The sequence below is a fragment of the Fusarium poae genome, chromosome 2 (genome assembly GCF_019609905.1).
Source record: "Fusarium poae strain DAOMC 252244 chromosome 2, whole genome shotgun sequence".
Taxonomy (NCBI): Eukaryota; Fungi; Ascomycota; class Sordariomycetes; order Hypocreales; family Nectriaceae; genus Fusarium; species Fusarium poae.
Window position 1 is genome coordinate 3224370 of NC_058400.1, and position 27054 is coordinate 3251423.

The 27054-nt window shown below is 47.1% G+C and overlaps 8 protein-coding genes across 8 annotated transcripts; 3 read left to right on the forward strand and 5 right to left on the reverse strand.

Annotated features, from left to right (window-relative positions):
• Positions 1-1073: 1073 nt before the first annotated feature.
• On the reverse strand, positions 1074-1652 carry FPOAC1_004956 (uncharacterized protein; the record flags this gene model as incomplete). The annotated part of the gene is made up of 1 exon (XM_044849491.1): positions 1074-1652. One exon carries the CDS (start codon positions 1650-1652, stop codon positions 1074-1076), a length of 579 nt encoding a protein of 192 aa, XP_044708201.1.
• Positions 1653-2888: 1236 nt separating this feature from the next.
• On the reverse strand, positions 2889-6376 carry EFR3 (plasma membrane localization protein; the record flags this gene model as incomplete). The annotated part of the gene is made up of 2 exons (XM_044849492.1): positions 2889-6033; positions 6162-6376. The coding sequence occupies 2 exons, from the start codon at positions 6374-6376 to the stop codon at positions 2889-2891; spliced, it is 3360 nt and encodes a 1119-aa protein (XP_044708202.1).
• Positions 6377-10856: 4480 nt separating this feature from the next.
• On the forward strand, positions 10857-13633 carry FPOAC1_004958 (uncharacterized protein; the record flags this gene model as incomplete). Its single annotated transcript, XM_044849493.1, has 2 exons — positions 10857-11186; positions 11237-13633. The coding sequence occupies 2 exons, from the start codon at positions 10857-10859 to the stop codon at positions 13631-13633; spliced, it is 2727 nt and encodes a 908-aa protein (XP_044708203.1).
• A 212-nt stretch (positions 13634-13845) lies between these two features.
• Positions 13846-15546, forward strand: FPOAC1_004959 (uncharacterized protein; the record flags this gene model as incomplete). The annotated part of the gene is made up of 1 exon (XM_044849494.1): positions 13846-15546. The coding sequence occupies one exon, from the start codon at positions 13846-13848 to the stop codon at positions 15544-15546; it is 1701 nt and encodes a 566-aa protein (XP_044708204.1).
• Positions 15547-15829: 283 nt separating this feature from the next.
• On the reverse strand, positions 15830-17771 carry FPOAC1_004960 (uncharacterized protein; the record flags this gene model as incomplete). Its single annotated transcript, XM_044849495.1, has 4 exons — positions 15830-17414; positions 17471-17586; positions 17642-17674; positions 17730-17771. 4 exons carry the CDS (start codon positions 17769-17771, stop codon positions 15830-15832), a joined length of 1776 nt encoding a protein of 591 aa, XP_044708205.1.
• An 808-nt stretch (positions 17772-18579) lies between these two features.
• Positions 18580-18975, reverse strand: FPOAC1_004961 (uncharacterized protein; the record flags this gene model as incomplete). The annotated part of the gene is made up of 3 exons (XM_044849496.1): positions 18580-18841; positions 18901-18911; positions 18970-18975. 3 exons carry the CDS (start codon positions 18973-18975, stop codon positions 18580-18582), a joined length of 279 nt encoding a protein of 92 aa, XP_044708206.1.
• Positions 18976-19483: 508 nt separating this feature from the next.
• FPOAC1_004962 (uncharacterized protein) lies at positions 19484-21916 on the reverse strand (the record flags this gene model as incomplete). Its single annotated transcript, XM_044849497.1, has 8 exons — positions 19484-19925; positions 19972-20207; positions 20257-20691; positions 20744-21039; positions 21097-21548; positions 21596-21717; positions 21773-21796; positions 21857-21916. 8 exons carry the CDS (start codon positions 21914-21916, stop codon positions 19484-19486), a joined length of 2067 nt encoding a protein of 688 aa, XP_044708207.1.
• Positions 21917-22410: 494 nt separating this feature from the next.
• On the forward strand, positions 22411-26407 carry FPOAC1_004963 (uncharacterized protein; the record flags this gene model as incomplete). Its single annotated transcript, XM_044849498.1, has 5 exons — positions 22411-22518; positions 22567-22665; positions 22710-23243; positions 23501-23935; positions 23987-26407. 5 exons carry the CDS (start codon positions 22411-22413, stop codon positions 26405-26407), a joined length of 3597 nt encoding a protein of 1198 aa, XP_044708208.1.
• Positions 26408-27054: the final 647 nt, after the last annotated feature.

Below are 27054 nucleotides of genomic sequence, written 5' to 3' on the forward strand. Positions count from 1 at the left end.
AAGTTCGTCAGCCCGCCACGTCCCTTTTAGTGAGCATCATTCCTCTGCGCATGCCGCGGTGGCTTTTCGTCTTGGCGGTGGAGGTTGCCCATGCTTCGTGTACGAGGGAGGCCTCGAGGCTGAAAGCTGACAACACATGCCAACTAACCTTTTACAATAAGAACAGTCGCGTAAGCGAACTGCAACAAGAAGCAAAATTCTCTTTGGTCTATGCATGGTTGGCCATGTTTTGTTACTGTCTCTCAATTACATGCACTGAACCCAATATGGCGGAGAAGGTAATAACAGATGGGTTGATCTTTAGGCTTTAGGCTTTAGGGTGTAAAGAATGAATGACTTAGGACCCGGGCTTATCAGAATGTCGTAGAAAGAATTATCACTTATTTCATCCATTCATTGACCTGTTGAGCTTTCCGGTCCTTTCAGGTGTATCTAGACTTGTGGGTCAAGCTACCCTATATCTGCAATGGAGATCAACTTGAGGCCTCCGTCTGCTCATGTTTACATGAGCGATACTCGTTCTTTTCATTTCCTGATACCTAGTTGTATAAATTCCAAAATGACTGATTATAGTTACTGGGTCGAAACAAGGGGCAAGAACTCGAGTGAATTTATCGAGAGATCTGATTGCGTTAGCATCTTGTTGGCACAAACAAAACACAACCGACCACGCTATTAACGTCAGGCACGCTATCAAGCTTGTAGAAAGGCGCAGTAAAACTTTCAATATTACCGTATGAATACTGATTCACATGTTGCAGTGTTGGATGCCAAATCCTCGTCCAGTTCATGATTAGTATGGTTGTTTTACATTGCAAATGCATTGACTCTGTTTCGCTCCGTCGCCGATACTTGTAAATTGCAGCATATCAGACACCCAGATCGAATACCAAGAAACACCGAGTCAACCCAGACAAAAGAGAAGAATATTTCGTGTATGACACACCTGTGTTCCAATAAATCCAATTGACTACCCGTACGCCACACCAACCAATCCGCCAACAGTAACTGTTTGATAGAGAACAAGAACATAAAGAGGATAAGAAGTGAGAAGAAACACAAGACAACGATCTTTAGTCGTCATCATCGTCACCCTCCCATTGCAACTTCACAATACCCATCAAGACACCCATGATGAGTGCAAAGATGATCATCATCACAGCACAAAGCGCCAGAGCTATCAACTGCATCTTGCGCCTCCGCCGCGCCCGAGCTGCGGCCACCGGCCCCATCTTGTGTGGTACACCGTTGATACTCCCATTGAGCGATCCGTCTTGTGGGTATGGCCATGGCGTCGAAGGCGGGTATTGAGGCGGTGGCGAGGAGAGTGACAATGGTGGTTCCAGAGGGGAGTATATCGCTGGCGGACGAGTCGGGTCATATGGTGGTGGTGGGCTGGATGGAATTTCGGGAGACCATGGGGACGATGAGATTACTGGACTCGAATAGGCGGGGACACTGGCGCCGAAGACGGGTGGTTGTGATGATGGTGTTGATGTTAATCCTGATGCGCTTGGAGGAGGGATGGTAAGAGGAGAAACCATGGCTTGCGATAAGTTATTGCTTGGTCGAAAAGGAGAGTCGTTTGGATATGCAGCGTCTGGAATAGACTCGGACGGATGATTTGCATTCAGAGGTTGTAGAGAGGCCATGGTAGATGATATATGGTAGGTGAAACCAGCCGAGCTAGAAGACCGTGTTCGTGAGAGAATGGATAAATGGTAAATATCGCAGCAGCACTGCTCACTTCCAATCCTTCAACTTTGTTACTTCCTTGTCAAAGCTCTCTCCCAAAACTTCGTTGTTACCTAGCTACCACAGGGTGATAGCCTGCTAAGCGCGTTGGTGGTCTACCCTCTATCGAGTTTGCCGAATGCTTGTTTCGTGTATATCGACACCAGTTTGTTGCAGCCAATTTGTCTAATTAAATCTCGTTTGTCCGGGTAATCTTCCTGTTCTCCCTGCCATGCAGTGAAACCCGGTATTGGGGCTGAGCAGATGAATAACCCGCCTTTGTTATGTAGATCTTATTCAAGGCACTTGTTATGCAAGAGAGCCTGGAGTTTCCTATGGTAAAAGGACAATGTAACAAATGGAGAACAAAAATAGAAGAAAGGAAAGAAGAAAAGAGCGACAGAAATCTGAAGTCGAAGCGAAATGATGGCGAGAGATTGAGAGAGAGAAAGACAGAGATAGAAGGGAAAGCACTGCCCCCTTCTTAGATCACGGGCAGGTACAGGTACTAAAAGAAGTCAACAAGGATGAACACAAACGAGACGAGTCTCGCAATTGCGGGGACCTGTCCGGGAAATAAGACGAACAAATGGTGCACTCTGCCAAGGCCGAGACAGGGGAGGAAGACATGGTTACAATGACAGGTATTAGAGAGTCTCGAAGATCCTCATGAGTCTTTGGAACAGTTAAGGGCTAACTAATATGCGTTGTATTGCTCAACTCAAGCTACGCGTTGTACTCTTTTACGACGCTTGTCAAACGTCGTCAATTTGAATAGGCTTATATTCATTCATACGAGCTACTATCACTCTCGACCTTCATGATAGTGTGAGAAATCACAAACTAAACACGGCAGCTGCCGATCTGCAACTCTGAAACCGGCTGTATCCTTGTCATAGGCCCAACGGACAAATTCATCTCCAACAAGGGTCAGTGATCTGCTGCTCCATTAGTCTATTTATTAATATTCGCACAAGTAGAGCAGCGTCACCACAAATATACTCGAGCTGTGCGTGAAGATCTCCGTTTTGCATTTTTATTCTCAAAGCTCTCACAAATTACACCAGCATCGCTGATCCCTCGGAAATCAACCATCGCTATTACCCTTCGTACCAGCATTCCTTGAACTCCTATCCGTATTATGCCCATATTCCCTAGTATGGAGGTCTCGTCACGTTGCCCAAGCTTCCCTCGCTCGGCCGGCTATCGATTCCTCGAAGAAGATCTTGAAGATCCATTGTCTTGGTATCTTGCGAGCGAACCGATTTGGGCCGCATTCCGTCCCCATTGCGGCTATTGAGACTACGTCGTCTCCCTTTATCCTGGAACGAATTCTCAGCTGCCTGAATTGGACTTCTCTTGCCTCCCAACAAGTTCATATCCGGCAGCGGCGGCACAGGAGGCACTGATTCATCCTCATCGAGTTCATCATGCAAGTTTGGTGCTCCCCCAAGAGGAGGATGCGCACTTAATGGCCCTCGCTTAGAAGCGGTACCAGGTCTCTTGACACTGGTCGGGCTGCCCGGCTGGTCATTCTGCGTAGCCGGGTTGAAGCTCATATCCGAGAGACTGTAATCATAGCTGACCATACTGTCCCCGCTGTCGTCGTCTCCCGCCAGAGCTGCTGTTTTTGGCGGGGGGTTGCCCGAAAGCACGAGCTTCAGCTGATCAACCGAGGCGACCGTGCCTCGGTTGCCCGTGGACAGGGCAGCTGGCGAATGGGCACTGCGTACGCTGCCCTTGCGGTTCCTCGGGATAGTTCCTTCGCGTTCCTTCTCACGATGACCATGTGACGAGTGAGGTCTCATCAAATTATACTGACTGCCGTACGGTGATGTTGGCCCGTGACCATTAGCGAGCCCGTTGCCGTTCATGCCATTGGTCTTTACAGTGAGATGACCTCGTGTGCCTGTAGTTTCCGTCTTGGACCCCGTCAATGACTCCGACTTTCCAGCAGCGGCAAGCATGGCAGCTGCTGCATCTCTGGACCAGTCTCCCAGCATATGCTCACGGAACACAACTGGCAACTCCGCCTCAGATTCCACCTGATCCGTGGTAGTAAGGCTCGAGCCAAGGATTGGTCCCGAAAGATTTCGACCAGGAGATCCAGGGCTCCCAGGGGGGGCTTGGAGGCTTTCATGATAGTGTGCCGCAATGGACTCTACAAGAGCCTCCCGATCGTCAAATGGAAGCAACTCCTCCCTTTCCAATGAAGCCGAGTCCCAATCTGGCTGCGGGCGTGCCTCGCCAGGGATACCAACTTGACCGAGAGAAGGAGGAGGCATGTCGATGCCCTGGACCCAAAATGCCTTTCTCTTGCGACGGGCTACCTCACTCTCGATGGCCTTCCCAATGTCGGATTCTTTAAAGTCGAATTTCTCGCTGAGTGCCCAGAAATAACCGTGGCAAAGCGCTGCAATTCGGACTTTATGAAGGGGCGTCTCAATCTCTTGGACGTCCTCTTGTAGCCGGTAGATCATGGGCAGGCCATATCGAGTGGCATTCACGCCCAGCTGTAAGACGAGCCTGGTGAGAAGAATATGAAGCATAACGAGATCATTTTCGTAGTCGACATATTGAAGAGCATTATCGTAGATGACTAGATGTAGTAGAGCTAGGAACTGCGATGGTCGTGGCTTCGATCCTCGCTCACGGTGGGAAGCATTTGAGACGGCTCGGCGGTTGATACCAGAGCTGGCTTCCTTACTCATCTTGATGGATGAGCGAGAGCGAGGAAGCTTTTCTTCAACAGCAACCTCACTTGCAGAAGATGTCTCGCGGTCGAGCCACGTAACGATAGCCTCCATATAGGCTTTGCGTACGTGACCATCTGGGTCACGAAGAAGCCAGTGGGTCCCTTCCCAGACGTGTACTGGTACAGGATTGCGAGACATGGTTAGGTTGCCAGTAAGCTTTTTCTGTGGGTTTGCAACAAGAAGAATCTCCTTTATAGCACGGAGGCCAGATGCCCTGCCAGTACTGAGGGAGAAATAGTGGTCAAGCTGCTGGCTTTCATTCAGTTCTATTGCGGAGGTACCTGGTCCAGTTTCGTTGTTGCCGTTCTTTTCGCCCCCTGGAGAAGAGTTGATACTGGAAGATCGACTTGGCTTGAGACGAAGGATGATTGCGGAAACCATGTCAGCAATCTGGTCAGCGTAATAAACATGGGTAGCCAAGTCGCCAATGCATAATTCGAGTCGGCCTACAAGATGCTTGGTCTTTTGACGCACAACCGTGTCGGATTCAACAGCGGCCGCGTTGCCATCGTCGCTCCGGCTGGCAGGGCTTCGTAGCCTAAAGAGTTTCCTCATCTGCTTGATCAGCCCTAGGAGTACGTCCATCATACTCAAGCCAATGAGGTTGACGTCAGATCGAAGGAGCGAACTCATGATTGTTACCAATGCGAGCTGTTCATCAAGTGTCGTATCCTGTGCTGGAATTCGAAGTAAAGTTTCCAAGGCTGCCACAAGAATGGTGTATCTATCTTGTACCGGAGCCCAACGTGCAATAATGCCATAGATGCTGATAGCCCAGCCATTGTCTCGTTCTCGATCGTCATTTAGCTCGACCACCGAATCACCCTGCGCGACCTTTTCTTGAATGAACTTCAGTAGGGAAACGGTGGCACCATGAATCTGAGCGCGTGTGGGTACAATGAAGATACTCTTCAAACATTGCATAGCCAACACTCCGACTTCCTCTTCAGCGAGCTTGTCGACATCGCCGGCAGTTCCGGAAAGGGCAACAGGATTAGGGTCGTTTGCCCCATCCGTTCCGACTGTAGCAATGCTTGTCCTACGCCGTAACTGCTTTTCGGTATCAACCTTTTCCTCCTCTTCGAGTCGTTGGTGCAGGGTTTCGAGGAAGTCGGGGGTGTCGGACCAAAGGTTCTCGAGGATTCGGGGCATAATAACATGCATCTGGCTGCCTGTTATCGAGGAGAGGGCATTGGCTGTAGAGACGCTGCGGATAGCTTCGAGGCCTGCGTTCCTCCAACGAACCTTGACGGGCGTAGTGAGCGACTCTCTGCCCGGAGTGGGTGTCGTCGAAGCAAGCTGAGCGTATAACCGGACAATCTCTTCATATTGGCGGAGATAAGTTTGATCAGCTAATAGAAAAGCTGCATCATGATAATCGCAGAAGGCTCCGAATGTGGGAAGAGAGGACTCGATCATGGTAATGTCGTCGGATCTAAGGACGGCATCGAGGATCTTGAGGACGAATGGAGCAATCAGGACGGAATCCTTGTGTAATTTCTCCATCAGGGCTGACAGGATCTGAAGGGTGACCTGAACATTTCTACAGAAGGGTAGAGGTTAGCAAACACGAAATTCGAGTTTATCGTAGCAGCGTCGAGCTGTGGTGAGCATTTGAGGCAGAAACGTCAAGTCTGACGAATCTGACACGTCGACGATGATGCGACGTACCCAATACGCAGACGCCAGACATCACTGGCAGTCTTCTTTTCGAGAAAGGCACCAATCTTTTGAATCTTGGACCGACGACTTGTAGCGTAGTATAAGAGATAACTGAGCTCGCTGCTATTTGGCTTGACATCGACAGCTCCTTTCGCGGTTCGAGGATAACATTTTAGGACGAGGACCTGATGTTTCGGCCGACACTTTTGTTGTAGGGCGTTCATTGCGCTCGCGTTTCGGCTGAAGACACCGCCACGTTGGGAAAAAAAAGAGAATTGGCAAAGTGAAAAGGACGGAAGAAGAGGGGAAGAGAGGAAAAGAAACAAAAGAGAGAAAAGGAGTGAAGTTGAAGCAAGGAGAGAAGCGGATGGCAAGTGAATTATCGTGGAATCGAGAGGTTGGAGTTTGGAGGCCACAGAGCCAAGGAAGTTGCGCTGAGCTGGCAGCGGTGGTAAAACAAACGGGGAAGGGAAGGGGCCAAGTTTTAGAAGGGAAGGGTTCACCCAGACTAGAGGTAGACGACCCGGGCGGGAGTTACGGGGGGGGGGGGGGGGGGGGGGCAGGTACATCTGGAATACCCACTTGTTGAGCAAGCTAGGAGAAAGGCACTAAAAATTTCAGCCCAGCCCAAGTGTAGACAGGGGGAAATTAATCCATCGTCCATCGCAATCTGTAACGTCAATACCCGATGCTTCATCTTCACCTCACATTTGGATCTGAATCTGTCGCATAAACAAATCACACGCTAGATGAAGAACCAGGTTTGTATGATACCGGGCTTTGACTGTTGGAGTATCCGTTCACTTATGGGGGGTCAGTGCTGTTCAGGGGTTTCTTTCAGGCTCAGCGGATGGCTAAAAAGTTCCAAGGTACCTGTAAAGTATCAGAGCTAAACTTAGACCAGCGTCCCTGTTCTCGGGTCTGGGCTTTAGAGATGTACCTGATGGAAACTTTCATGCATGTCTTGAATGGTAATTCAAGAGTTATCTCGATGTTTAATTTTAATCTCTGTTATTTCACTACTTCAATGCATCTATCTATACAGATGGGGTACCCATTCATGGTCTGGAAAAGGTTAGTAGTAATCATTGTCAGATTATTTACTGTGACGCAATTGTCGCCATCCACACACCATCACGACAAGATCAGCATCATCGTCATTACCATTCTTGACAACGCAGCACAAGTAACTATTGCCTCCAATTCACATCACAGAACTTCTCGGATGGTGGCTGTTGACTGACGCCTCTGTTGAATAGATATTTGTTTAGTGGCTGAATGTTTCTTCTTTCAACATTGTGAATGGCTGTTTTAATCTCAATAGAAGCATGCAACCGTGCATCCCCCTATTTCGGGTGTTATCAAGGTTCAGGGTGAATCCACTGCTGGATTGCGCTGTCAAAATGCAATATTTTCAGCCACGTCAGGCTTGAAACGAACGTCATCCTCAGGGTATCAGAAAAATTGGCCGCTGGAAGCATAAGAGACGAAATTAGCGGGCCACTTTATGCTCCTTAGACTATAGCTCTTAGACTACTTATTTTTGTAACCTAAGACTTAGGAGGTCATTTTTTCTGCTACCCACTAGGTCATGTTATTCGGATTTAACCCCATTATTTGCATTTCCCCATTCTTTGGGCAGATCTACAGTATCGGACGGCGTATCCAAATCCAAGCAGCCGAGACAGTCTAGTCTAAAGAGATCGTCAATCACCTTTTGGACATATTTGCTTGTTTTGGCCAGACTTCAGTCTATCAACGAGAGTTTTATGCCAGTCTTGTTCTGCTCTCACCGCATTATCGTATCCTGACACGTTGTTTTTTCCTACTCTCAACAACTCGAAATTGATTGGCTTTTATAGTGTTCTTCTCATTCTTCCCTGTCTCGAGAATTCTTATTAATTTTTTTCATCTTTTGGCTTCCGTTTGTTTTATGTAGGTTTCCACATTCAGTGACCCTCTTAGCCGAATGCTCCGTGGGTGGTTTGCGACCAAACTTAACCTGACCAAGATTCATATCTGGCTGACTCCTTTTGACAGCGCATTCCCTGATCAGTTTGTTCACATTTGCGGCACATACTTATTCTGCGTGTCCGACTCAGCCGAAAAGTATGCCTTGTGACTTGTGGGTGTGATTAAAACCACCTAACCTTGTGACGCGACGCAAAGCGACAGGAGCCGCCAGTATTAAACTACTCATTACAAAGAATTGATGCTCTTTCAAATATCCCAACATGTTATTAACTTGGTATGTATAAAGATTAGGTGACAAGTTTGTGCTGTAAACTCAGCTAGTCTTTTACTTTCTTTCACCTACAAGAACTATCCGAAGCAGCAGTGACAAACCTGGCAACTCTTGTAATCTTTGCCATGGTCATGGTAAACTTAGCCTGTAAGCAATCACCTCGTTTCTTTCAACGCGAGTGCGAAAGTCAAACCGACGGCTCCAACGACGATAGTTTTGAGTCCCAGAGGGCCGAGAAGAACGCGTCAGATCCTATCCTGTCGTCTCTCTGAAAAGCTTATGAAGACATGGCATCACCAAGATATCATAGGGAGAGGTGGTTTGGGAATGGTTCCGACAGCTTGGGCTTCGGACTGGCTGGCGATGGTTCGGTAGGCAGACTAACATTTGTGTTCGATTTTATGTGCAAGGGAAAGATTTTACTTCAAGTGTTAGGGTCAATGACACCAGTTGATTTGTTGGGCAGACAAAATCAAGAAGTGAATGATGTGCTCCCTGATCTGATCCCCTCCCGATCACAAAGGCCCGCCAATGCGACCGTATCACTTGAATAATAACACAGTTTCGGTTTCCGTTGATGACAATTACCAGAAGTTCACGAGTTATATCCAGGCATATCTCTTCCTATACAAGACGATATCTGAAGCCTAGATCAGTGGTGTATTACTGTTCAGCATCAAGTTCAGAGATGCGCAGGAGTCTGCGTAACTTGCCAAGATAGAAACCGTCCAGCAATCAAATTGAACAATAACAATAGATACCCACACCACATGGAACTCTTCGATGGATAATATCGTGTCAATAAGGAGACTTGGCCAAGAGGATGGTCGCTAATGCGCACGACCCGGAGAGTGTTTGTTGTTTCTGAAGTGGCGTGCTTCATCTGCGGAATAACGCTTTTGGAAATACCTTGGGAGAAGCACGGATATTGTTTATCGTACTCGTATACTTGAGGGCGCATTTGTGAAACTTGAGCGGAAAGTGCAACCTGGCAGCAATATCAAAACCTCTATATCGTTTCGAAAAGTCAAGAAGCGGTCGGATATGTTTTGCAACAACCAAACGATACGCACTTGAATATAACTGTTGGAACCCTGTAGATAAGCCAAGAGGGAGACTCTGATGGATCGTAGGGAAACATATCATAACCAGTATCCTTCTGATACTACTCGATAATCATACGAGTCCAGGAGTATCATTCATCAGAAGTGTCTGTGTAACCATGCTTTCCAATAAACAAATCACACCGCCTGATCTGGGAAATTTCGTCTGCCTCGTCTAGGCAGAATAAATCAAGTTGCGAACCAGCTGACAGGCTATATAGCCCGGGTACACGACCCTCCAAGTCTGCTTTATCAAGAACCTTGTCCATGATCTACGCCTTTCGCTTAGCAAACCTCTTCCAAACATCTACGCATCGACACATAACTTGACACATATAACCCGCGAAACAAATTCACCATGTGCACGCAAACAGAGACGCGAGAAGAATGTAGCCGCTGCGGCCACGTCAACGCCATCCAAGGCCCTATTGAAAGCTGCGGTCTAAGATCTCGTCAGCCCTTCGACAGCCGAGACGACAACTACTACGTCGGTCGGTGCTATGGAATAGCTACAACTTCATACGCCGAGAGTGTCGTCTGTTCCACCTGCGCCACTACATAGGAGAGAGAGCGAAGGAGACATGAAAGTAAGGGATCTGCCCAAATTATTGCGAAATGATGGGATTTTCAGCTGGGCAGCCATGGCGAACTGGTGTATCGAACCTATTCAGGCATGGGGTAATAGTGCGTGAACGGATAATTTCTACTGTGAACAGCCGAATGCAGCATTGCTTTTAGTATGGATGTGGGAAGCAACTAGTCGTACGGAACGCGTGTGGATATAATGAAATCATCGGAAGACTGAAATCTGTTGGGATGGTAACGAGGAACTTATCTGTTTAATGGGATTCTCTCTTTTGTTCCACGCTGTTTAACCTCGTCGAATTGTTCTGAGGCCATCTCGGTCGGGTATCGAGAATTTAATGACAACGAGCGGCCGGACACGTTAGCGAGCTGTTCTATAGCAAGATACCTTTGAGATGTATGCGAGTCACTTCATGTTGTGTTCAGGGTAGATGAAGTAATTTCTACGACGCGGTGGTGATGCCGAAGCTGCATGGCTCATATCATGACGCAGGGTGAAAGTCTTGTAAAAAAGAAATACCATTGGGCCTGGAAAGTGAATAAGTAATAGAAAGGAATTAGTATCTGGATGAAACATGACTGCCTGTTGTGAAGTCAAAGTCTAAGTCTGCCTCGCAATGCACAGCCTCATTAGTCTCCCCGGACACATTTGGCTGACTATACTACTAACTGAGGTACATAGTAAGTAGTACTGCACTTTTATAAAATGTTGGTCCCCCCACTTTCTTTAGCTTGCCTTACTGCCTCACCTTTAATTCTCGTCTGTTCGAAATGGATTGGCATGACCCTGATTGCCGCCGGATAGATCCTATTCCATTTGACGACAAACTCTGGACTTGCCAAGCTTGCGGCACAATCGGCCCTCTGGAGTTTTCTATCGATGAACCTGTTGAAGCAACCACTTCCTCTGCAAATCGTGAGGAAACACATACTAAAGAGGCCATTCGACCCTTATCATGGCCATCATGCGTCGATTATCTGACAGAATCACCTGACGAGAATATTGGAAGACTTTTACAACAAGTTCAAGTCTGCCAGGATATGGTGTGTTCTGGCATCACTCACCAAGCGGCCACAGTGAGCGATGCTTATGGACGAGAAGTGAGTTTTTAAGTCTGCTAGTTACACCAAGGTCTTACAAGCCAAGCCAGATCCAACAAGTGGTATATCCCGAATTGACTCAGCCTTCGCATATTAGGATCTTGGAACTTCTGCCCGCGCCCCGAGAAAAGGCACTAGAAGGTCGATTGTTAGTAGTTGATGCAGACAAGCCGCCTTCCTATGAAGCCCTTTCATACACTTGGGCTGACGCCGAAAATGATGCTTCTTTGTGCCAGAGAATATTCATCGGTCGTGGTAACAGGGCTCTACCGATTACATCAAGCTGTCACCAGGCTCTTCGACATCTACGCCAAGAGCTTGAATCCATCTTTGTCTGGGTCGACTCAGTTTGTATCAATCAGTCCGATCTCGAGGAAAGATCATACCAAGTTGCTATGATGGATGATGTCTTTTCCAGAGCAGATGTTGTCCATGCTTACGTTGGAGAAGATGAACATGGCAACTCTCGGAGAGGAACCAAGGCTGTTGCTCTTCTCCAAAGTATTGTTGAATCGGCCATGCCACCAGGGAAGGAGTTGAGAGATCATGCGCCGGTAACACTGGGCCCTTTCTTCCAACGACCTTATTTTTCTCGATTATGGGTTGTCCAGGAAGTCCTACTCGCTCGATCTGTCATTTTGCATTGCGGTGGCCAGTCAACACCAATTACATGGGATATGGTTGGTAAAGCCCAGGCGCATGGCGTGGAAATTCCCTGGTGGATGAATCACATTGGCAGAATAGGGCCATACGTGAAGAGCGAGCTGGCGCAAGTTCTTACTGCAACCGCATTATGCCAGATGAGTGACTTGAGAGATAAAATCTTTGGTTTACTAGGACTAGTAGATGTTCAAGACGCATCGATTTTGGCAGCCGACTACAACCTCACAGTTCGTGAGGTATACATCGGAACTGCCGCATATCTCATCCAGAAGAAAGGACGACATGAAATACTGGAGCTCTCGGAATCATTGACCAATATGAAGCAACGCAACACTTATGGTATCCCTAGCTGGGTTCCTATGTGGGACTTGCAACAAAGACCATACGTGGCAGCTGATATATCGCAAAGGTTAGGTGATATCCAAACTGGTATAAACGAAGCTTCAGCGAGGATTCCGGCTCTATCTCTACCTACATGGCCCTCATCGCAGCCTCTTTGGAACCGATCAGCAAAATCTATTCGAAAAAACGTCCCTCTTTCAACCTGTGAAATCGCAACAGACTCAAGCATAGAAAGCGTCTACAAAGCCGTTGATGCAGAAACAGGTTGCCTTATAATATCAGGATATGAGGTTGCAGAGTTGAAACGTGCCGATTTTATCAAACTATCGAAAAACAACACAGTTGATGACGTCCACAGAGAAATCCATTACAGAGTAATTCGACAGGGCGAGGTAACTCTTGCTGTTAGTGGCCCGATGTCAACGATGCGAAGCTATCCTCAGCGTGTACTCGGACTTGGTGATTATCTGGCCTTGGTGAGAATAGTAGGTTGCAAAACTTTGTTCGTGTGCGACAAATACATTCGAGACAAGGACGTCGTCACATATCGGCTAGTCTACCCATGTGTGGCCGCTTTTATCTACTGGATAGGAAAACAACATACCTACAGTAAACACACCGACTTCGATAGGGCGTGTATCCTAGAAGCGACATACCCTCTGACCCTGGATATCATTACGTTTCTTTACCAGTGGAGATACCTGATGTTGCCAAGGGAAGAAGGATTGGCCACATGCAACTCAGCCGATTCGTTCTTGGTAACAGAGCGTGAGAACGCCATAAATCTTTATGTCAGATACTCAGTTATTGTTGAGATCGAGTCGCCTTCTGTTTCAGAAGATGAAATTACTACATGGAGGCTTCAGCTTGAAAAAGATCCAAATTGGGCCAGCAGGCATGAGTCACCGCTTGTGGATGACCTTTTCGCAGAACTACTGCAGCTTCAGAGCTTTTGGAGTGCGCAAAGGTTCAAAAGTTTGATCCATCTTGACTTGAAAACAGCACAAGACGACTTGAACTATTGCGGCCGTGTTCTGGACACTTTTGCAACCACTGACCGTTCTGACAAGCAACCACATAGACGAAAGGAAAAGCAGGGTAAAGTTGAGGCTGAGATAAGTAGCTGGAAAGCAGCTTGGGGGCTTCTTTTCAAACGTTTCAGTGGATTGATATCTGTTGCTCTGAAACACGAGGCGAAAATGTTTCCACAAACGGTCGATGACATCTTTGAGTTGCCCGAGTCATGGCTAGGTGTTTATAAGAACAAGCAGGAGCTTGTGAGGTTACTCGAAGATAGATGGATGCGTTGCACAAGATTGTTGTCCTTTGTGATCGAGTCTGCTCAATGCTTTGAAGAGGCGAAGCAGGTGATGGAGGGACGACAAGAGATACTGGGCATGTTTGGAGTTGGAAGAGAAGACGAGAGAATTGTAATCGAGTGATCCAGATACTTAATGAGATTTGACAACGAGGTTAGTCATCCATTGTTATTGGTGATGATGACAAGGAACCTTTGAGTGACACTTGCTGAATTGGGTTAAGTGTAGGATGCCTAGTCGAGCCCAATGAAAGGATCCTCATTTCCCTCACCTCAAATTCAACGTTGACAACCACATCCGTCTCAGATCAAAGGCCAATAACAACAATCGTCAAGATGTCTGCCATGTTTGAAAGCTCCGCTGTAGGTCCTGCCCCTCTTCCTCCCACAGATATCCTTCTCAGCTTGCGAACAGGCAAAGTCCGCCCCATGGGTGGAGTGAAGATCCGCAGCGCCATCAACAAGCGAGATCGTCAAGGCAAATGGGAAGTCACTCCTCTAGGACTTGTCGGCGACGAGCATGACTACATCCATCATGGCGGTCCTGAAAAAGCGCTGCATCAATACTGCGCCGCGCACTACGATGCGTGGAACGCCGAACTCCCTGATCGCCAAGATCTCTTCAAGATTGGTGGTTTTGGAGAGAATCTCTCGACGATGCACATGTCGGAGCAGAATGTCTGTATCGGCGATGTTTATCGCATAGGAAAGGATTCTGTAACAATCCAGGTGACATCTCCTCGCCAGCCGTGCTACAAGCTGAACCATCGTTTTCAACACAAGAAAGCTTCAGCCATGGCGCAGTCAACTGGTCGTATGGGTTGGTACTACCGTGTCATCAAGACTGGCTTCATCGAGCAGGGCGACGAGATGGAACTTGTCGAGCGGATCCACCCAACCTGGCCTCTTGCTCGTGTCCAGAACTACCTCTACCACGAAAAAGACAACTATGAGGCATTTCGAGAGCTAGCTAGTTTACCTGCCCTATCTGAAGAGATGTTGGACATCTTCCGCAAACGTCTTGAACACGGTGCTGAAGACATGAGTGGTCGTCTCGAAGGAGATCGGACCCCTGTGGTCTGGCGACCCTATAAGCTGGTCTCCAAAACGGATCTTACCACGAGAGTCAAATCTTTCGTCTTTGAAGTCGACAGTGACGATGGAAATGTCGAGGACTCGGTCTTTGAGCAATTTCCTTTTGTGCGACTTCGATTTGGACCAGGTGGGAGCTTGTCTCGTGCGTACTCTGTCGTGTCTGGCACTACGAACCGCTTCGAGCTAGGTGTTTCTCGAGATGATAATTCACGAGGCGGGTCTGTCTATCTGCATGACAGTCTGAAAGTCGGTGACGTTATCAAGATCGCCCCTGGATGCAACACCCCTGTGGCCCAGCACAAAAATTCAGTTTCAAAGGCCGTTCAGCATATCTTCATCATTGGCGGCATTGGGGTGACAGCATTCCTCACTGAGATTGAGAAGCTATCAAGTATCAATGCAGATGTACAAGTACATTATGCTGTGCGAAGCCAGAAAGATGCAGCTTATGTTGAACGCCTGCCACTCGACAAGACAACCATTTATGCCAGAGATGAGGGCCAACGACTCAATCTCAGTCAGATCATACCTAAACCTGAAGATGAAAACAAAAGCACTACAGTCATTTACTGCTGCGGCCCAACATCTCTAATGAATGCCTGCCGCACTATCACCATGTCTCTCAGCTATCCCAAAGCCAATGCACATTTCGAAGAATTTGGCGATGCGACAACGGGAACAGGAGAGCCATTCGAAGTGGAAATCAAGTCTACAGGTCAGACTTTTCAAGTGTCTCGTGAGAAGTCTCTTCTTCAGGTACTCTCAGACGCTGGATTCGAGATTGAGTCTTCTTGTTTGGTTGGGAACTGTGGGACGTGTATGGTGGATGTTTGCAAGGGAGAGGTGGAGCATAAGGGTGTGGCTTTGAACGATGAGCAGAAGAAGGAGTCGATGTTGACTTGCGTCAGTCGTGGAAAGGAGAAGATTGTGATTGACTGTTAGAAACTAACCTTGGTACTTTCGCTATGTCCGAAATTGAGAATGGGCAATGTAAAGCAACTATGATGAACAGTCATTTTTTAAAAGCAGAATATAGGCGACAGCCTGTCGTCTGTTTATGGATTGGAGTTCAGGGTTACCTCACACTACTGTAGAACCAAGTTCATTCTTTAACTGAAGCGAAGGAGTTGATATCTCAAACGTATAGAACTATAAGGACTATTAAGTATAAACAGTAAAGGGTAGGAAAACAGCACGAAAGAAACCGGCAAATCTGGTGTTCCGCCTAACCTGACTTCTTTTCACTTCCCGCCTCCACATTTTGGGCAGACTCTTCTCTATCATCAGTTGTTTCCTTGGGCTCACCCTTCGATTCGTTTTGTTCTGCAGAATCCTCCTTCCCTTCAGCGGTGTCCTTTCCCTGCTTCTCAACCTCTCCTTGTGCATCGCCATCCTTCTTGCCCCAGATCCTCATACTAGGCATAGATACATTGCCCAGCGAGGATACAGAGCTGGGTACCTTGGGCATGTTCGGCATGCTGGGTAGGTTTGGCATCTGAGGAATCTTGTTTGGCAGCCAACCTTTGGCATCTGTACCTGCAGATTGAGCCACACCGAAGAGATAGTTGAGGTAGTTTCGTTTCTCGACGGTATCGGCGCCCTCAATGTTTCCGTCGCCAATGATGTCGTCTCCTTTATCGTCGGGGAGTGGCACAAGCGATGCGGCGTTGGCGATATCGAGGGGTGACTCGTCTGGAAACTCATTGTCTTTATCTTTGTCAACACCTTCGGCATTCTCGTTCTCTTGTGCACCTGGATCCTTCTCGAGAATCTCCTTGGCCTTTTCAGTCTCTTCTGTTTCTTCAGGCGGTGTTTCTCGGAATTTGGGATCATCGACAACATTTTCCTCGCTCAAGAACCACTTCTTGACAAGCTCAGCTGATTTATCCGTCATCTCTTCATATCCGCGATGCTTTTCGGGTCTGAACATGTTCATATGCGCTTCAACCTCATCGTCGGCCTTGAGCATGACGCATCTCTCAAAGATAGGATATGCTGAGTGGCTATCTTCAGGAATAGCGCAGAACGTCCGCTCAGGGACGAAGTAGCCACCACTCCAGTAGCCATTCTCACCGAGAGAACAGTAAAAGTCGTGCATGCCAATGCCTTTGAGTGACCCAATGCGTTCAAGTCGACGGTTGAGCTCCTTTTGTCTAAGAAGTGCACCAACGAAGGTGACATGATCTGAGAGCCAAGCAAAGGACTTTCCGACGTTGCCACGGTTGATGTAAGCCAGACCTTGACCGAGAGCATCCATGCTTTGGCGGTATCCTTCAGCAACGGACTCCTTGTTGATATTCTTGACGCTCTTCATTCCTTGCATGATGAGCTCTCGGTTCATATAAGCTGCTACGCCACCCGCTGCGATGGCGCCGACTGTCCCTGTCTTGACGGCTACCAGCTGCCATGTCTTCCACTGGGGTCCTCGCGAAGTGGTGGTGACAGCGGTGGTAGCAGCTCTTCGAGCACTTAGACGAGCGAGACTGGCAGGTGCGGCGGCCGATATAGCTGTCATGACGTTGAAGACACTGTTGACTTTTTGGTAGTTTGAAAAAGCACCGTAGACGAACATGGAGCGGGCAAGGCCGTTGTAGGGAGTGTCGAAAGTGAGAATGCCTTGGATCAGGGGGAACAAGGGGTCGGTTTCGTCTCCGTTGTTGGCTCTTTCATTTATAGCTAAGAAGAGAGAGTCTGCGGCTACAAAGCCTCCCATGCTGTGCGCAACGAGGACGACGCCGACATCTCTGTCGTGAGGAGGCCATGGCTTCTCGGACTTTTCCTTTCGAATGTCCATGACTCGTTCCTTGAGCCTGTGATAATTGTTAGCAGGGCCGAAGCCGTCAATGAATGCGGCGAGATGTCTTACCATCCCAGAAACCCCTCTGAGGCCTGGGCGAGTTCTCCAGATGTCTCATATTTGGGATAGACAACAGATTCGACTTTACAGTCTGGTAATTCTTTACCAACTGCTTTTTTGAGGTCCTACCAAGGGTTAGTTTGCCCAAATGTGTCTATTTTCTGGAAAGTTGGTGATTACATATGGGAATTCTTGAAAGGTATTGTCAGTACCCTAAGGAGATTCATTAGCTTCGTCCCCACTAATTTGTATATGAGTGTCTGTCTACCTTGAATCCGTGGATAAAACAGAGTAATAATGTACAAGACATCTTTACCGTTGTGTTTTGTAGGTGGCTGTCGAGAGTTGCAGAGGATAGGCTTGAGCAATAATATAAATAAACAAATAAAGTTTACAACAACTTGTATGAAGGATGACGTTGTACATTAGGACAAGACAGAGAGATTTCCAGGTTTTCCAGCCACACTTGTTTGACGTTTGGCGTGGCGAGTGTGAGTGAAGAGGACAAATCCATCCACTGAAAGACGTCGGGTTTGGGGGGATCAACGTCATTGTATCGCGTCGTGCATCACTAGCATCATCTCGGGGGTTAACCCTGTACATGTTAGTGCAACCAAAAGATCAAGATGATCGGAGTAGAAAAAGCTTGATTGTTCCAGATCCTTGGGAAATATGCATCTATTTATCTAGATCTTGTTTCAATGACCTAAGAGTTCTTTTATTTCTTGGTGGAAGCACTAACAATTATCTGCCAAATTGATTTCCCGAGGTTACTATTACCTACAATTGATGACCTTGTAAAGACTTGTAAAATTTGCAAGGACAACAACCCCTGTTGCTTCTACTTGGCCTTGCCACCACTTGCAGTCTTGACCAACTCCTCCCATTCAATATCTTCTTGACCACCAGCATGAATGAAAGCGCCGATATTCACTGCCTTTTTCAAATACTCCATGGTACTGGCGTGAAGCATGCGAAGCTAACTATTATTAGTCCAACTCTTGATTGGAGGCACATCAATAATACCTTGATAGGTGAGTTCTGAGGTACCCAAGAGATAAAGATTGTTTTGGTTCTGAACATCCATCCATTAGAAACAAAACCATTGTATATTTAGGTTAGACTTGCCTCTTTCCATCATCTCCAAGATCATAATCCACATCGTAGACTGCGTATAGTGGTGAGGGTCTTCCAGTCTTGTCAACACTAGAAAGCAGTTTCTGACGAAAGATTTCGTATTCTGTTTCAGAGCTAGTTTCTTCAACTGTGACATTTTGTTCGTCGTCGGTGATCTTGAAAATGATGAATTTAATTTTATCGGGGCCTTTGGAGAAGTGAAGAGCATTGGCTGCTGTGATGCAATCTTGATCAATCGAGACACTATTCCAATGTGAGCATTGCACAGTCTGGTAGAGCCTAGGGAAGAGGACAATATATACCCTGAAGCAGACTAGCAATGGTAATTTAGAACGGTAACCAAGTTTAGAGATATACTTGTAAAGACATACCGTCATTGTAATGAAGGATCTTGAGTTATCGGAATTGATCTAGTCAGGTACTAAAAAATCAGATAGTTGAATGTCTGAGGACAAATCGAGAGTCAAGTTCTACGAAGCAATAATGTCTATGTTCAAAGTTCTTTTTATACTAAATAGATCGGAAGAGAACGTCTCCGTTTCTTTCTATTCGTAGCAGTGATTCAATTCCAAGTTATCTTTCTGCCTGGTTAGGCAGATACTTGAGACACCACTTCATCCAAGGCAACCTCAAAGGCTTGGTATGCCCTGTCTTGGAAGTTTCCATTGATAAAGGGCATTGTAGGAGAATAAGTTGAAGGCAACAGAATTTCTGCCTTTGTAATTCATCACAATCGTTCCAAGTGTATAGTCCTAGGCAGCTGCCTTGGCTCCATTGGTTTCAGAGATTTAACTATCCTGTTGCCTGACTTATATGTTTGCCAAGCTAAAGGTACATTTGTGCAACAGTATCTTTAACCAAGTGGACTAATCTAATTCGGTCGATTTACTCCCCAAAGTCCATGGCAAACATTTCTGTAGCAGGGGGCTGGCCATTAATCCAATCCGCCAAGATCGACGTCATGTCATCGTTCAAGAAGGCATCAGCATTAGCATCAGCTGTAGCCTGCTGTCCCTGTCCAGTTGGCTGCGCAAACGCCTCAGGCCAAATAAGTGGCACATTTTCAGACACACCAGCTACTTGGAGCGTGTCGGCGTTTTGATCGTACATGCCCACGGACGTGTTCCGTGACTCCACCATACGTCGAGCCAACCTAGAAAAGGAGGCACAAATCTGATACAACTTTTCGGCCCCGGCATGAATTTCCCTGGCATGCCGGAAGGTATCTACAACTTGTTCGAGAAGATTGACGTCTTCAAGACTAGACGCTGCGATAGAGTGGAGGAAGATCACCACAAATGGAGTAAATGATGAATTGTGAAGAGCCCTGGCCATATAAGCTGATGAATGATAGCAATTCATGTCTAACTCACCAATCGATATAGTCTGCCTTTGTAAACAATTTAACTCCGTCGTAGCCGGAAAACGCTCGAAGATGGCTTTCTAAAGCGAGCCTAGCGGCCTGGAAACATTGAGAAGTCATATCGGTACTGACACCAGGCATAGCTGGTGCTCTGAGGAGAGTAGTGAGAGTTGAGTAATACATGATATTCCAATGGGCTAATGATAGATCAAGAAGCTTTATAAAGCGAACCTGACTGCCATCGAGCTGTATGAATATTAGTAGATATTTGATAGAAAGCTAAGAGACACATTACTTGATCAAGGTCGTATCTCCATTGATGAGCGTCTGAAACAAGAGTATCGATCCATTGTCGACGTTCCATGGCTGGTGCTTGCAACGCAGCCACAGAGTACAACTTGTCAAAGATCAGCCCTTGAATCTTGGCAAGTCTGATGACGAGGTTAAACAATTCAATCCATGGCTTTTCAGCTATATCTGCTGGGATAGCTGGGTATTGCGCATCGACCTCGAAGTCTTGCATCCTCGAGGCGTTACCGAAATGGATAGAGTTGGTCTTGTCACAGACATATAGAGTCCAGAAGAGACGCCGTTTATTTTCAGAAAAGCCGCTTTGATCTTTCTGATAGGTAATCTCTCGATGGTAGCCCAACATCTGGCAATGGCTGAGTCCTGCGTTGACAAGAGTACGAGCGAGAACTGGTTTACTTTCATTCTGTATTTTGAGAACCTATATGACTACATCAGTTATGCTAACACATATAAATATTTTGCAGACTTACAGCAGTCGTTATAGCAATGACGTTTTCAAAACTAGGCACCGTCAAAGTCTCAAAGGTCTCGAGACCCAGGTGAAAGTTCCTTTCGGCCTGTGCTTTCAATGCTTCCAAGTCATGCTCTTTGCCCAAAGGGTCTTCGGTGATGATCAGCTCACGAAGTAGAAGGCGCATAATTCCATTGACGCTTGTAATATGACCAAGAGTCACTGGCTCAGTGGGAAAATAGACTTTTTGACATAGGTGTTCAATCAACTTTGTATCGGTCATTGCTTGGCCAGGAAAGAAGCGAGTTGGGCTGGCTATAGGTGTAATTAGACTTCATCGTGATCAAGCATAGGAAAGTGGTGTGCTGTTACCTTTTATTATACGTATAATCTTGAGAACAATCGAAGCTGGCAAAGGTGCGATATCCGGTATAGACCGTATTGAAATATGGGAAGGTGGCCTTCTGCTACTTGCATCATGAAGTATCGAGTTTAGCTGGTTGAAAGACTCGCTGATACTCTGCTGTCCCTCAGGTGTTTTTGCAGCTGCTGACTGTTTGACCTCTTCACTAGCCTGCTGAAATTGGGATATAAACGATGAGCTTCCCTCGTACAAGTTGGCAACTGGAGTTTGGGCGACATCGTAGACACTTGGTTCAGAAGAGACGGCTGGAGAGACGGATGCATCGTGTTTTGAAACCGCAGGCGTGGAAGTGGGAGGATTCGTGGACGCAGGTGTTGATGTTGACGACTGTGCAGGCTGTTTGTCTAATCGAATTTCGACCTTGGCCAATCGAGCTTCTAGAGACGCCACATATTCTTCTCTTTCATTGTTGTTAGTACGACCGAGGGAAGTGAGTGAAACACCTACAGATGTGATATCCTATTGTCTTGTCTGGGTCGTTGTTCTGACTGCTGTATAGAATGGGCTTGTTGGCAAGCTATACCAGCAGCCTTGCAATTGCCACAGGGATGAGATCTGTCACATCGGATCTGAACAAGTCCAGTTAGATTCATAACAGAATGACCCCAATGCTAAAATAATTACCTTTCTGACTTTGCATGCTTCACACTAGGTATTGGTCAGCTCTGCAACTAGATAGGTAGTGCTTATTCTAAATTTGGTACGCACCGCTCGTGGAACCTGAGAAAGACGAGCTCGCCTTGCCAGGATAGTCTCCTCACCAGACATGACGTGTCAGAGGCTGTAGAATTGTTAATGTCGCTTTCACGGGTTGACGGACGGACGGGCTTTCGGAAAAGAATAATAAGGAAACAAGTTAAGCTTATGCTTGCTTATTTGCTTACTTCCTCCTCGCTGCCACGGAACCGCGGGTCCCGTATTCCCGAGCGTTAGCGATGATCAAATCGATTGGATATCCTGCCCTCCATGGTTCCGCTATAAGGAAGATTCGACAGGACTGCAAGGGGGCTCTGACTGATGATCTCCAGGGATGGTCCAAAGTCAGCATGAGCCATCTTAATCACATACCTCTTACAGATGTTCAATCATTTTCTGGTCCATTGAAGGATGCAAAGATAAGTATTCAATGGTGCCACAATGATTTAGATCCTTGAATAAGCAATTCCAACCTTTTACTTCTTTTGTCTCTTGGGCTTTTAGCGTTTTTTTCTTTCTTTCCACTCATTCCTCACTCAACCGTGGTCCCTAATCCTGACCACATCATGGATCCGGAAAACGAAAAGAGGAAGACTTCCGTCGAGGATTCAACGACGACAACAACAACAAAACAAGATGAGGTTGAAAAGCAGGCACAGCTAAGCGATTTATGGGTACATGACCATCCTGACATAATTCTTAACACAACTGACATGCGACAGCGCGCCTTTCAATTCGCCGACCGACTCGATTGGGTTTTAAACGCCATCTCCCTTATTTGTTCCATCGCGAGCGGTGCCGCAATGCCTCTGATGACCATAGTAGGTCGGCCTCTGATGATGAGAAGTCCAAGTCTAATTGTTAGGTATTCGGAGAGTTCACAGGCCGTTTTGCAGACTTTGCTGGAGGCTCTGTCGACCCTGACGACTTCAAAACCGAGGTCAACTCGTTCGTTTTGTGGTTCGTCTACCTCTTTGTAGGAAAGTTCGTTCTCTCCTACTTAGGCACAATCGCTATCACGATATCCGGCATCCGAACAACACGCGTACTTCGACAACGATTCCTCGAGAAACTCCTACGGACTGAGATATGGTACTTCGACACCGCCAATGTCGGATCTCCTGCGACCCAGATGACCACCAATGTAACACGCATAAACCAAGGTATCGCCGAGAAGTTGTCGCTTCTGGTACAAGGACTTGCCATGTTTGTCTCGGCCTTTGTGGTAGCTATTGCAGTCCAATGGAAGCTGGCTCTCATTACCCTTACTGTCGTGCCCCTTTTCTTCATCATCATGGGCATCGGCATGACGCTTGATGCTCCCATAGAAGCAAAGGTTACGGGCACTTACTCTAAAGCCAACGTCTTTGCACAGGAAGTTTTGACTTCTATCCGAACTGTCCATGCATTTTGGGCACAAGGTAGAATGAGCGATCGATATAACAATTACCTCAAGGAAGCTCATATCACTGGAAAAAAGAAGTCGTTGATCTATGGCATCATGAGTGCATCAACATACTTTTGTATGTACTCTGGGAACGCTTTGGCTTTCTGGCAAGGATTTCGTATGTATCGGAGTGGAGAGATTGACTCAGTTGGTACTGTATTTACGCAAGTCCTCGTTTTCTACTCATGGTGATAAAATGCTAATTATAGATCCACAGCGTCGTTCTATCTGTTCTTCTTGCTTCGTCTTCCATTGGCCTTCTTTACCCTCAGATACCAGCTCTTGCCAATGGAGCAGCAGCAGCATCCGAGCTTTTCAAGATCTTTGACAAGCCTTCTTTGCTCGACCCTCTTTCCAATGAAGGACACGTTCCTGAATCATGCAACGGACATCTTCAGGCCGAGAATGTTTCGTTTTCCTACCCTTCACGGCCAGACACACAGGTGCTGAAAGGTATCAACTTGAACATTCCAGCCGGCAAGACTACGGCATTCGTTGGTGCGAGCGGCTCGGGTAAGAGTACGATTATTGGGCTACTGGAGAGATGGTACGTCCCGTCCTCGGGACGCCTACTACTCGATGGCGTGGATGTCTCGACACTTAATGTCAAGTGGTTTAGATCCCAGATGGCTCTTGTTCAACAGGTTAGAACCAGTTAATTCACATTCTCTACATGCAACTAACAGATTGTACAGGAACCAGTGCTTTTCAGGGGTACCGTCTTTGAGAACGTTTCAAAGGGTTTTACCGACAGTCAGAAAGCTCTTCCCATGGAGGAGCAGCGGAGAATTGTTCAAGAAGCGTGCGAAGCCAGCTATGCTCACGAGTTTATTCAAAATCTTGAAAACGGCTATAACACCTACCTTGGCGAGCGAGGGGGGACATTGAGTGGCGGTCAAAAGCAAAGAGTTGCCATTGCTCGTAGTATTGTCTCCGACCCAAAGGTTCTGCTCCTAGATGAAGCTACCAGTGCTCTTGATCCCAACGCCGAACGAATCGTCCAGAAGGCCCTGTCACGCGTTTCTCAACAACGAACAACACTTGTCATTGCCCATAGACTGTCGACTATCAAGGATGCTGACAACATTGTGGTCATCTCTTCTGGGCAGGTTGTTGAGCAGGGCACCCATGAGGAGCTCCTTGCGCTTGACTCCCATTACGCTCGACTGATTCGTGCACAGAACCTTGCTGTGGCCGAACAGGAGACCAAGGCTGATATGATTGCCAAGGAGGACTCTGATGCATTCGATACAGACGACAGTGTGCGCCGTGTTATGACAGCGCAGACTCACAATTCTATGGCAGCCGAGGGTGGGGACTCGAAGCCTAAGGACCGATCTATTCTGACGAGCATATTCCTCGTTGTCAAGGAACAGAAAGCGCTTCGTCTCTATATCATCATATCCGCCCTCTTCTGTAGTATAGCTGCGGCGACATGGCCTGGCCAAGCTATTCTGTTTTCGCGAATTATCAGTGCTTTCTCAGTTGAGACCTCTGCTTCGGATGTCAACTTCTACGCTCTCATGTTCTTTGTCATTGCGCTTGGAAACCTGGTAGCGTATGGTGTTATTGGTTATATCGCTAACCACATCGCACAAACCATCTCATACCAGTACCGTCTTGAGCTGTTTACTCGAATGGTTGGACTCGATATTGAGTTCTTTGACCGTCCAGAGAACTCTTCTGGTGCCTTGGCGTCTATTCTGTCCTCGACACCTACGCACCTACAAGAGCTTCTTGGGCTAAACTTGTTCGTTCTTCTCGTCATGGCTGTCAATATCACTGCCAGTTCTATTCTTGCAATTGCGTACGGGTGGAAACTTGCTCTTGTGATGGTTTTCGCTGGATTACCGCTACTTATGGGATCTGGATACTTCAAGGTCCGCCTCGAGTCAAGACTACATGAGAGTAATGAGTCGAGATTCCGAGAGAGTGCAAGTCTTGCCAGCGAGGCTGTTTCCTCACTTCGAACTGTCACATCTTTGACCGCCGAGACAGATTTTATCACGCAGTATTCCGAAACCCTTTCCAGCATTGTCATCAGATCTATCAAGTCACTGTCTGTTTCGATGATTGCGTACGCATTCTCACAGTCGATTGAGTTCCTTGTCATGGCTCTTGGGTTCTGGTACGGCTCGCAACTTATGGCGTCTGGCGAGTATAGTTCGAACCAGTTCTTTATCATTTTCTTGGGAGTTTTATTCGCGGGACAGGCTGCCGGTCAGCTATTTGCAAACTTGACTAGTCTCACCATGGCCAAGGGTGCAGCCAATTATTTGTTCAACCTCCGAGACGAAAAGCCCGTCATTCGTGAGACTGATGGCAACAAGGATATGGGGCCTGATTTTGATCAACATGTTGGCGTGAATGATGTACACTTCAAGTACAAGAGCCGAAGCACAAAGGTTCTTCACGGCTTGTCTATGGATATCAGCCCGTCTCAGTTTGTCGCCGTCGTCGGCCCCAGTGGCTGCGGTAAGTCAACTTTGATCGCCTTGTTAGAAAGGTACTACGACCCAGTTACCGGAAAGATTTGTGTGGGTGAGCAAGACATCAAGGACATGTCACCTAGACTTTTCCGTTCTCAGATGTCCATGGTTCAACAAGAGCCCATTCTATACGAAGGATCTGTGAGAGAAAACATCTTGATGGGCCTGGACGGCGATGTCACAGACGCAACCGACGAAAGACTCAACGAAGCAGCCCGACAAGCTAATATCCTCGAATTTGTATCCTCACTGCCCGAAGGATTCAACACTCCCTGTGGTGCTCGCGGCACAGCCTTTTCCGGTGGCCAGCGTCAACGAATCGCCATTGCACGAGCTCTTATCCGCAAACCCAAGTTATTGCTCCTTGATGAGGCCACTTCAGCACTGGACACCCATTCTGAGAAGCTGGTTCAAGAAGCCCTCGAGCAAACTAGGAAGGAGAGTGGCTGCAGTGTGATAGCTGTTGCCCACAGACTGTCAACTATTCGAGATGCAGACATCATTTTTGTCGTTGTCGGCGGCAAGGTGGTTGAAGCCGGAACACATGAGGAGCTCCAGGCCAAGAATGGTGTTTATGCGGATATGTGCAAGGCCCAGTCTCTTGACAGAGAGACCGGCGACTCGTAGATTTATTTCTTTTCTCTGTCCGACGTTTTGTATCATCAACTGCACGGTAAAAAGCGGTTCGCAGATTTGTTTTCTTCGCTTTAAATATTTGTATGGTTAGCTGTCTGTGAGGAATGCGCCATATACCATCTTTTGTATCTTCATCAACTAATAACATTCTATTATACTTGATCGATTACTGTGATAATCATTTTCCATTTCGATCAGGGGTTTAAAGCCAAGGCTACGTCTAATTACCGTGACATGCTAGCGCACCAGTCAGAGAACCCTGCCAGTAGGCTCGGCAAGTGGTAATAAACTCTTATGGTAGCATCACGGAAAAGGTTTACGTGTAGTAATTGAGGCTATTTGAAAGATCCAGGGTTCTTCAACTAGCTCGCTTAGATGCAGGGGTTGTCGTATAGCCAGGGAAGCTCGAAACATTCGATGCTGACTTTTTTACATAAACACAAGTCATCCTTTGAGGATCTGTCACAATCCTGTATTATATGGAATGATCACGCTGTATTCCTTCCGAGTGTCACGCCGCACTAAATGTCTTGCTTGATCCTACGACTAGCAATATCCGCGTTTTGGGCAACAGGCTAAATCCATCAATCGGATAATTCCACGAAGTTGTCTCATTTGATATGTTTATAGTTAGTTAG